Source organism: Bombina bombina, chromosome 1 (assembly GCF_027579735.1).
Source record: "Bombina bombina isolate aBomBom1 chromosome 1, aBomBom1.pri, whole genome shotgun sequence".
NCBI classification, from domain to species: domain Eukaryota; kingdom Metazoa; phylum Chordata; class Amphibia; order Anura; family Bombinatoridae; genus Bombina; species Bombina bombina.
The window spans coordinates 399,974,902-399,987,313 of NC_069499.1; the positions used below are offsets into that span (position 1 = coordinate 399,974,902).

At 34.0% G+C, this 12,412-nt stretch overlaps 1 protein-coding gene across 1 annotated transcript in view; it reads left to right on the forward strand.

Moving 5' to 3' along the window:
* FMNL2 (formin like 2) overlaps positions 1-12,412 on the forward strand; it is a 557,440-nt gene that overhangs the window by 491,668 nt on the left and 53,360 nt on the right. Inside the window, exons 10-11 of the mRNA XM_053698305.1 lie at positions 2,342-2,416; positions 5,639-5,749. Coding sequence (XP_053554280.1) covers positions 2,342-2,416; positions 5,639-5,749 — 186 coding nt within the window. The remainder of the gene's footprint in view (positions 1-2,341; positions 2,417-5,638; positions 5,750-12,412) is intronic.

Sequence of the window (12,412 nt, forward strand, 5' to 3'; positions counted from 1 at the left end):
ATAAGTAAATGAGTTGAATATGAGCTCCCTACAAATTTGTCTTCCCTCAATGTCCACTAGACATAGATTGTAGGCTAAAGCATATATAGTAATAACTTATACCCTCTACTTCAATAGAACATTATTCAAATACTAGTACAAAACTCAGGCAACTCAAACCTCTCCTTGTGATCATGATGTAATGAAGCCCCTGTAACATGTATTTCTGTATATATAAAATTAGATTATGGAGGCATGCCACCTCGGCCGCTGGAGGCATACCGCTTGGTACAAGTCAAGGGGTTAGGTAGGAGAGGACAGATAGTAAGACACACTAGAAATATTCACCTAGATAAACCCTCTTATTAAATTTTGATCCTATCTCTATGTTTTGTTTCTGCAGAGTAGTGGTCCCACCCATTCCCGCTCCCCCCGATAGCCATAAATAATGAAAGTATATTGCAAAGTTGTTTCATTATACACAACTAAACCTTCGTATTTAAAAATCTCAAGAAGTTTGCTGTCCATTTAAAGGGACAGTCAATTTGAATATTGTTATTGTTTAAAAAGATAGATAATCCCTTTATTACCCATTTCCCAGTTTTGCATAACCAACACAGTTATATTAATACACTTTTTACCTCTATAATTACCATGTATCTAAGCCCCATGCAGACTGTCCCTTATCTCAGTGTTTCTTAAAGTATTGCATTTTAGACAGTTAGTGCTGGTTCTTGTATAACCGTTATCATTCTCCACGGGAGTGAGCACAATGTTTTCTATGAACTAGCACTGTCTGGCTGTTGTGCAAGATTTAGAAGCTAATAACAAGCACTGAGATAAGAGCAGCCTGTAGGGGCAAAGAAACAGGCAAACTTAGAGGTTATAAAGTATATTAATATAACAATGTTGGTTCTGCAAAGCTGGGGAATGGGTAGTAAAGGCGTTATCTATACTTGTAAACATTAAAAAAAAATCAAGAAGTGTCCCTTTAATGTATATTGAAGTGTTTTTTATTCTTAGTTGTTCCTATTTTTGTGTGGCGCAACTTACATTTTAAATGTAATGTCTCTTTAAATAAACATTAATAACCTAATCCACACTACAAAATGACAGCTGTTTAGTTGTGTGCAGTGATGCCCATCATGCCCTTTTTTCAAGGCACAGTTCTCTGGATTTATTAGCACACTGGCTATAACCCTATGCCAGTGATAGGCAATTTATATAATTCAAAGACTGTACAGTCAGCATCTGAGTTCTCATAAGTGCCTCATATATGGCCTTTGACTTTGTAAAAAATAATAGTGTGTGCATGTACGTACACACGTATGCTTGTGTTGTCCACACAAAATACAAGGATGTGCTCTGTATGTAGATGTAATTAATTCATTAAACAGTAATGAAGAATAAATAGTAGCACTACACACAGCATAAATACATTGAAAATTACAGTTACACTCATATAAACATTATCTGACAAAAATGAGTCATATAAATATTTTAAAAAAGCTAAAAGTTATAAGGGCTCAAAGGTATATGGTATATGACAAGGTGTTTGACTGCAAATGGCTATATTGTATATATATATATATATATATATATATATATATGTATATGTGTGTACATATGTATTTTTGTGTTTTACTTTATATTTACTGTCCATATTTAACATGCCAATGTTCTTCACATACAGAAACATATTATTTTTATTGTAAATATATATTCCTATTTGTATCTGTATATACCTATACCTATTTATCTATAGAAATATATATTTTACATTACCATTATCAGATATATATAGAATTATCTATTTAATAATAAAAATTACAAAAATTCTATGTGAAGAACATAGGAATGGAAAATAAGTGTAACGCGTTTCATGTTTTGCCCTTTAGGCTATCGCAGTGTTAGGTTAGCGCACATAAAGAATAAGTCATCTTAAAGCGCGTTCTTGAAATATTAAATAGAAAGTATTAAAAGATATTAATAATAATTAAAAAAATGATTATACATACTGTAAAAAATTAACTCACAAACTTTTTACTTTTAACTTGTAATATGCGCACCACCAGATGTACAAAAAGCTTACTTCCAGCTAAGTTTACTCTTAAATAGCGCGCCATATGTAATCTAGCACTATGTGTATTCATGGGAAATAATTGACATTTAGGATATGGGTGTTATAGGAAAAGCTATATTTATATAAAAGTAAAGCTAAGTAATATCTTGAAATGAAATGTTCCTAGATTAAGCAGAAAAATACCTCTAAAGATGTGTTGAGAAATGTAATTGACCATTGGCAATCTTAAATTTAATGTAAATACTTTTTACATTATGGCTTTTCTTGTTTATGTAACAGGTTTGCGGTGAAAAGCAGAGATTTGAAAAACTAATGGAACATTTTAGAAATGAAGACAATAATATAGATTTTATGGTAAGTGCCTTTTACGTTATTTTGATTTTACTTATACAGTAAAATATGATAAATGCCTTTTACATAATATTTTCATTTTCCTGATAGAAATATCTGTAAAGATAAATAGGTGAAGCTGTTTATATAATAAAATATTTATTTAAAAAAATGAATTCTACTCTTAATTAAAATAAAGATCTAAATTGAAATGTTGAGGTGCACAGTTTAACATAAACCTTTAAAGGGATTGTAATTCCTAAAAATGTAACACTACATACTTGGTTTTAGTATTGGTTCAGAATGTCTAAAATAGCTCATTAAAATGTACCTTAAGTTTGCATCTCTGTTTATTTGGATATTTCTGCCCACAGCCCTTGGCAAGGACAGAATCCCAAGTTTTTTTTAGGTGCACATTTTGTCAAATTAGATTCTAAAATAAGGTTTTTGGAAAGAATCTCGAGTGCTACTGGTAATATTTGTTGTATTTTTTGTAAAGTGCATTTTTGCCTTTTAAATAGATGCAAGTAACACTATTAGGTTTGTTTACTATTTGTAGTATCCACATTGAGTGTAACTGTATATAAATAAATTATTTATTTCTGAAGCTTTAGTAAAAAAATGTCCAACAACTAAATACATTTATTAATTAAAGGGACATGAAGCCCAAATTCTTTATTTCATGACTACAATTCTATTATCTAATTTTTTTCATTCTTTAGATATCCTTAGTTGAAGAAATAGTAATGCAAATGGGTGAGCCAATCTCACAAGGCATCTATATGCAGCCACCAATCATCAGCTACTGAGCCTATTTAGATATGTTTTTCAACAAAGGATATCAAGAAAATGAAGCAAATTAGATCATAGAAGTATATTGGAAAGCTGTTTAAAGTGTATGTTCTTTCTAAATCATAAAAAAAACTGGGTTTCTTGTCCCTTTCATTTGAATTGCAAGTTCTGTTTCCCTTTTGCAATAAAGGAGTACTACAGAGAAGAAATTGTGTATTGCACAAGTAAACTGAGTCATATAGCTAAAAGCTGCTTTATTATGTATTAACTTGACAAGGCCTGTGGTAATATGCTTTAGAAAATGAATTATTAATTATTAATTATTTATAATTCCAATAAATATTTACTGTATAGGTAGGATAAATATTGATAGAGCTGTAGGACATTAAACAACACAGCATAATGTTCATCAGTAATAAGAGAAGTAAATAAAATGACAGATTTGGGGAAACAACATCGTTGTTAGAGGTAGAGACAAACAGAGGGTCTGAGATTCATAAAAGCTCATAACGTTGCTGAGAAGACTCATTGTGAAGGCCAGATCATGCTAGAAATTGATACCAAATCACCTATATTTTATACAGTGGGCGTTTCGGCCATTATTATTTTTATTTGTGTTCAGTGCCAAGACATGAATTCTCACACATGAAACAAGAACCTTTTGCTAAGCAGTTTAAACAATTACAGCCACAACAAATTTAAAAAAAATGTCTAAAATACAGCAAATGTTTATAAGTGTAAAATAGTCGCATTCCTGTTTAGTTCTAGAAAAAGTAGTCTCGCTGTATAGAATGAGCGGTGTCTTAGAGACCTCACACACATGTATGAGGGGTATTGCAGGGGTGGGTCGGGATTTGTCACCTACACTAAAGCCAGACACGCAGAAATTCTAAATGTTCTATTGACTCTGTAAAGTGTCATGTCATGCGGTCACATCTCACTATTTGAAAGCTGATGAGGTTGTCTCAATTTCCCCCCACTTACTTTTCACTTTATAGTTACCATTAAAGGGACAGTCTAGGCCAAAATAAACTTTCATGAGTCAGATAGAGCATGTAATTTTAAACAATTTTCCCCTTTACTTTTATCACCAATTTTGCTTTGTTCTCTTGGTATTTTTAGTTGAAAGATTATCCTAGGAGGTTCATATGCTAATTTCTTAGACCTTGAAGCCCACCTCTTTCATATTGCATTTTAACAGTTTTTCACCACTAGAGGGTGTTAGTTCACGTATTTCATATAGATAACACTGTGCTCATGCACAAGAAGTTATCTGGGAGCAGGCACTGATTGGCTAGACTTCAAGTCTGTCAAAAGAACTGAAAAAAGGGGCAGTTTGCAGAGGCTTAGATACAAGATAATCACAGAGGTTAAAAGTATATTATTATAACTGTGTTAGTTATGCAAAACTGGGAAATGGGTAATAAAGGCATTATCTATCTTTTAAAACAATAAAAATTCTGGTGTAGACTGTCCCTTTAAGTTTAATCTTCAAAACGCCATTACATTTACAGAGCCCACAGTATTTCGTGAAACCTAAAGTTTAGTGTGAGGGAAATGTATATACCTCACACTAAATAGTTTTACCAACAGTTGTGAGTGTGAGAACTAGCTTTAGACTATACTTTGCGGCACATGCTATCCTGACTTTACATTGCGCTTGTATGTGCACAATCAGCTCACAGCGACCACTACATTTTAATGCCAGCTGTTAACTTTCTCATTATATCTCTCATATTAAAGAATCTGTTTGAAATTTAATAGTTAAACAATAGTTGCATTTGTGGTGTTGAAAATTATATTTTTAGGATATAAAAGTGAGAATGCCACTAATCAATGAAAAAAAATGAAAACTTGATATATCTGCAGAAGTTCTTATTGCAGCCTACTCTAATTAAGATGCACTTGGTGGAAATGTCTATTTGTTTTATAAATCTACTATACCTAATGTGCTGTATTGCACTATTTACCACTTTGTACTTTGTTTCATACTTACAATGCTGATATTTTAATATATATTTATATATACAGCGGAGTAAGACTTTCCCTTTTAAACTGTTTTCTTTAACCCAAAGGTAAAACATTATTATTATTACTATTATTAGCAGTAATATGCAAGTGTCTAACAGTGTGCTTGTTATGTTCTTGAAAGTTTCAATTCATGCAGGGATGGTTATCAGGAAGGGGTTCTTAAATATGATGTCAACTTTATTTATCTAAATTCTAACAAAATCTACCCATTATTTGAAAAAAAAAAAAATATGTTTAGTTGGCTGCAGATTACCTGTAAAGTTTTAAATTGAAGGGAATTCCAGAAGAGATCAGATGTGACGTGTTTACTTTGAGAAGAGTCACATGAGAAGGGTAGGAGTACTGTATACATTACAGTTCTGCGCAAATTGCAGAAACACTAATTAGAATGTTATTTAACAATATTTTTCTGTTCTCCTGCAGGTTGCATGTATGCAGTTCATTAATATTGTAGTTCATTCTGTTGAAGACATGAATTTTAGAGTGCACCTTCAATTTGAATTTACCAAATTAGGACTGGACGAATATTTGGATGTAAGTAATTTCTACCATGTTTTTTTATTTGTATATTATTATTGCGGTCTTTGATACTTCATAGTCAACAGATGTTGACAGACTGTGCTAAAAAGCTTTGTAACATCATAAACTAGTACTAAATTTAGTCACTTGTGTCTGTTTTTATGTGCTCATTAAACACTTAACCACAAGCTATATATAGTGCCAAATAAATATTGCATTTGGTTGGCAGAGCCACAAAACAAAAGCTCAATTGTCTTTTTGAAAACAATGCAGAAACATTTATATATTTATTTATTTTTTAATTAGAAATATCTTTTTTTCCAGTTTAAATATCTTTAAATATAATCATATGCCAATTTATTTTCTAATGTTTTCTATATTTTCACATTTGAACCCTTTTTCATAAATTTATTTTCTAATGTTTTCTGTATTTTCACATTTGAACCCTTTTTCATTTATTTATTTTGTGAAATCATTCAAAATTCTTTGAAAATGTAAAACTTATTAAAGTGATTAAAAGGACATCCAACATTAAATAAATTAGTATACTGCTGTATTTGTATGTTAGATGAATTGTTGAAATATTTAAGACATAAGTGTAAAGTTTTAGTTTCTATAAAGAACAATATAACAATGTTATAACATCAGGTTAGGGAAATCCAATGTTTTGATCAAGTACAAATCAAACAGGGCTTAATGTCCTTTTAACTGGAGTTGGCACCTAGATATTAGATGATACATGGAACCTGCAATGTAATCATTGGGGCATCATCTTTTCACAGAACTGCTTGTTTCTGCATTGATATTTCTACAAAAAAAAAGTGTTATTTAATGTTTATAGCATACACTTACATTAATATATTTCTTTTTCAAAGCACATAAAAAGTGAAATATTTAGTTTTTTAAAACCTTATTCTCTGATTGTAAAGCAGCACTGTGTGAGCAAGAACTAGATGCTTCATTTAAAGGACCACTCAATGCAGTAGAATTACATAATTAACAAGTTCATAATAAAAATACAATGCAATAACCCCTACTCTGAATTTCAAATAAGCACTAGGGGGTCGATCCGATAAAAATCGTCGCCCGCAAAAGCCGGCGACGCCAATAATTGCGCGGATTTGGTATCCTATATACGGCGTAAGCTAGAAGTTACACGCGTATATTTCTGCCGTCGCCCGCAGTTTTTTGGGCCATAGGCAGGTATACCAAACCCGCGCAGTTTGGTATCCAATATGCAGCGTAAGGACTTACGTGGCGAAAATGGAGAAAACTTACTCCATTTTCACCTTGCCACAAAAAGCAGCCGTAAGAAGCCTTACGCTGACTATTGGAGCCCCGTAACTCCCTAAACTAACTAGAAAATAAACCTAACACCTAACGCATGCGCAATGTCTATCTCCCTGTCAACCGCGATCTGCTAAAATAAACCTAACACCTAACGCATGCGCAATGTCTATCTCCCTGTCAACCGCGATCCCCCCCCCCCGAAATCCCTAATAAAGTTATTACCCCCTAAACCGCCGCTCCCGGACCCCGCCGCCATCTACATAAACTAACCCCCTACTGTGAGCCTCTAAAACCGCCGCCATCTACCTTATCTATCCCCTAATCTGACCCCTTACACCGCCGCCAGCTATATTAATATTATTAACCCCTAATGTAAGCCCCTTACACCTCCGCCATCTCTATTAAAATGATTAACCCCTAATTTAATCTACCTACCCCGCCGCCAGCTATATTATCTATTAACCCTAAGTATATTATAGTTAATATAGTTATTACATTATATATATTAACTATATTAACCCTAATTATATTAGGGTTAATATAGTTACTATAGTATTTATATTAACTATATTAACTCTATCTAACACTAACACCCCTAACTATATTTATATTAAATTAATCTAATTAATTTATAAACTAAAATATTCCTATTTAAATCTAAATACTTACCTATAAAATAAACCCTAAGATAGCTACAATATAATTAATAATTACATTGTAGCTATGTTAGGGTTAATATTTATTTTACAGGTAAATTGTTAATTATTTTAACTAGGTATAATAGATATTAAATAGTTATTAACTATTTAATATCTACCTAGTTAAAATAATTACCCAATTACCTGTAAAATAAATCCTAACCTAAGTTATAAATACACCTACACTATCAATAAATTAAATAAAGTACAAACATCTATCTAAAAATACAATTAAATTAACTAAACTAAATTACAAAAAAAAACAAACACTAAATTACAAAAAATAAAAAAAAGATTACAAGATTTTTAAGCTAATTACACCTATTCTAAGCCCCCTAATAAAATAATAAACCCCCAAAATAAAAAAAATTCCCTGCCCTATTCTAAATTAAACATATTTCAAAGCTCTTTACCTTACCAGCCCTTAAAAGGGCCTTTTGTGGGGCATGCCCCAAAGAATTCAGCTCTTTTGCATTCAACAAATACAATCCCCCCCCCCATTACAACCCACCACCCACATACCCCTATTCTAAACCCACCCAAACCCCCCTTAAAAAAGCCTAACACTACCCCCCTGAAGATCTCCCTACCTTGTCTTCACCACACCGGGCCGAACTCCTGATCCGATCCGGGCGATGTCGTCCTCCAAGCGGCAAAGAAGAATTCTTCCTCCGGCGATGTCATCCTCCAAGCGGCAAAGAAGAATTCTTCCTCCGGCGACGTCTTCCTCCAAGCGGCAGCAAAGTCTTCATTCTTCCGGCGGCATCTTCAATCTTCTTTCTTCGCTCCGCCGCCGCGGAGCATCCATCCCGGCCGACTGCTAAACTTGGAATGAGGTACCTTTAAATGACGTCATCCAAGATGGCGTCCGCCGAATTCCGATTGGCTGATAGGATTCTATCAGCCAATCGGAATTAAGTTAAAAAAATCTGATTGGCTGATTGAATCAGCCAATCAGATTCAAGTTCAATCCGATTGGCTGATCTAATCAGCCAATCAGATTGAGCTCGCATTCTATTGACTGATCGGAACAGCCAATAGAATGCGAGCTCAATCTGATTGGCTGATTGGATCAGCCAATCGGATTGAACTTGAATCTGATTGGCTGATTCAATCAGCCAATCAGATTTTTTTAACTTAATTCCGATTGGCTGATAGAATCCTATCAGCCAATCGGAATTCGGCGGATGACGTCATTTAAAGGTACCTCATTTAAAGGTACCGCTTGGAGGAAGACGTCGCCGGAGGAAGAATTCTTCTTTGCCGCTTGGAGGACGACATCGCCCGGATCGGATCAGGAGTTCGGCCCGGTGTGGTGAAGACAAGGTAGGGAGATCTTCAGGGGGGTAGTGTTAGGCTTTTTTAAGGGGGGTTTGGGTGGGTTTAGAATAGGGGTATGTGGGTGGTGGGTTGTAATGGGGGGGGGGGGGGATTGTATTTGTTGAATGCAAAAGAGCTGAATTCTTTGGGGCATGCCCCACAAAAGGCCCTTTTAAGGGCTGGTAAGGTAAAGAGCTTTGAAATATGTTTAATTTAGAATAGGGCAGGGAATTGTTTTTATTTTGGGGGTTTATTATTTTATTAGGGGGCTTAGAATAGGTGTAATTAGCTTAAAAATCTTGTAATCTTTTTTTTTTTTTTTGTAATTTAGTGTTTGTTTTTTTTTGTAATTTAGTTTAGTTAATTTAATTGTATTTTTAGATAGATGTTTGTACTTTATTTAATTTATTGATAGTGTAGGTGTATTTATAACTTAGGTTAGGATTTATTTTACAGGTAATTGGGTAATTATTTTAACTAGGTAGATATTAAATAGTTAATAACTATTTAATATCTATTATACCTAGTTAAAATAATTAACAATTTACCTGTAAAATAAATATTAACCCTAACATAGCTACAATGTAATTATTAATTATATTGTAGCTATCTTAGGGTTTATTTTATAGGTAAGTATTTAGATTTAAATAGGAATATTTTAGTTTATAAATTAATTAGATTAATTTAATATAAATTTAGTTAGGGTTAGATAGAGTTAATATAGTTAATATAAATACTATAGTAACTATATTAACCCTAATATAATTAGGGTTAATATAGTTAATATATATAATGTAATACCTATATTAACTATAATATACTTAGGGTTAATATAGATAATATAGCTGGCGGCGGGGTAGGTAGATTAAATTAGGGGTTAATCATTTTAATAGAGATGGCGGCGGTGTAAGGGGCTTACATTAGGGGTTAATAATTTTAATATAGATGGCGGCGGTGTTAGGGGCTCACTTTAGGGGGTTATAGATATAATATAGCTGGCGGCGGGGTACGGGAGCGGCGGTTTAGGGGTTAATAACTTTATTAGGTTGCGGCGGGGTACGGGAGCGGCGGTTTAGGGGTTAATAGCTTTTTTATTGTTAGGATAGTGAGGGGGGATAGCGGATAGAGGGTTAGACAGTGCGGGCTATGTTAGGGAGGTGTGTTAGACAGTGCGGGCTATGTTAGGGAGGCGTGTTAGACAGTGCGGGTGTTTTAGACTTTAGTCAGGTTTTATAGGCGCCGGCAGATTCTAACGTGGCGCAAGTCACTGGCGACGCCAGAAATTTGTACTTACGCAGATTTCTGGACATCGCTGGTTTGTGAGACTTACGGCACGTTAGCATCTGACGGCGACCTATATGGGATGGCTCGAGTTGCGAGCTGAAACTGCGGGCGACGCCGGTTCCCTCGCTTGCGCCGCAAACTGCGATCGATATCGGATCGCGCCCTAGATTTTTTCTGACAAATTTTATTTTTTCTTCCATTTGCTGGCCCCCTGTATCATGTGACAGACATCAGCCAATCACAGACTAGTTTACATATACCCTGTGAACTTGTGCACATGCTCAGTAAGATCTTGTTCCCAAAAAAGTGTGAACATAAAAAGACTGCAAAATGTGATAATGGAAGTAAATTGGAAAGCGTCTTAAAATTGCATGCTCTATCTGAATCATAAAAGTTTATTTTGACTTGAGTGTCCCTTTAAGCATTGAATAATATATATACACCTAAATTAAAAGATTAAGAGAAAAATGGAGAGCGCCACAGATACTATGTGAACACTGTGTGTGAATGTGTATAATTAATGTGAATACAATTTGTATAACCTAAATTAAAAGGACATTTAACTAGTGAGTAGTACAACAGGCTTATTATTTTTTTTCCTCCTGTGCCTGTAGCTGTTTTCAAAGCATTTGTTTTGTGCTGGTTAGTGACATTCTGCATCTTCACACTGGGCGCTGCCATCTTGGAATTTAAGTATTCTTGTACATTGTGACAGAAGTGGTGCATATTCACAGATCAGTGATGTTGTCTTTTTTGACAAGTCATATTATACACTTCAGTTTAGCTACACTATAGTGTGGGGCTGTACATTTTTGCAGTGACTTCATTTTTTTTTTATTATTGCTGAGGACTTTTTTATATTGGTTAAACTGTGAAAAAACCCCGGCAAAAACGTAACTCTTTTGTTTTATATTTTATGAGCTAATACAAGTGCAAGGTACAGCTGTCAAAAAAAAAAAAAGCAATGTCACTGATCTGTGAACGTGCACTGCTTCTGTCTCTGCTTCTGTCACATGATGCAACCAGGTGCGTACCAAGATGGCGGTGCCCAACAAGAAGATGCAGAGCTTTACCAACTGGCTTCTGTAATAGCTTAAAATCAGAGAACAACTTAAAGGGACAGTCAACACCAGCATTTTTGTTGTTTTAAAAGATAGATAATCCCTTTATTATCCATTCACCAGTTTTGCATAACCAACACAGTTATAATAATACACTTTTTACCTCTGTGATTAACTCGTATCTAAGCATCTTCTGACAGCCCCTGATCACATGACATTTTATTTATTATCTATTGACTTTTAATTTAGCCAATTAGTGCAGTGTCTGCCACAATCCACGGGCATGCTTACAATGTTATCTATAGGGTTTACCTGAACTAGCTCTCCCCTGCTGTGAAAAGCAAATACAAAAGCATGTGATTAGAGGCGGCCTTCAAGGGCTTAGAAATTATCATATGAGCCTTCCTAGGTCTAGCTTTCAACTAAGCATACCAAAAGAATAAAGCAAAATTGGTGATAAAAGTAAATTGGAAAGTTGTTTAAAATTACATGCCCTATTTGAAACATGAAAGTTTTTTTTGGACTTGACTGTCCCTTTAAAAGAGAACTGCAGGTATAAGAGAAATAGCTATAACATAATGAATAGTAACTTTGCTACTATAGTTGTACACATCAGTCTAATGTCCCTTTAATATCATAATAATAATAGCAATAGGATTGAATCTATTATTTGAGGTTTGTAGCATACCCTTATATGAATATATTCAAAGAGCTCCTTGTCAAAGCACATACAAATAGTTAATTATTTTGTTTTTAAAATCCCTCGGAGATTGACTGTAAAGCAGCACTGTATCAGAAATGCTTCATTTGAGCATTAACTAATATCTACACCTAAATTATTATCAGAATCCTGCTTTCTCCTCTCTGATAGTAGCAGAGCAGATAGCAAGAAATGTATAGCCCCTAGGAGACTGTACACAGATCTGTATGCAAAGCAACATCACTGCAAGCAGACACATTGGAGAGTTTAAAGTGACACACAATTTGTTTTTCTTTGTTGCATCTATAGAGGTAATTTTAACAGG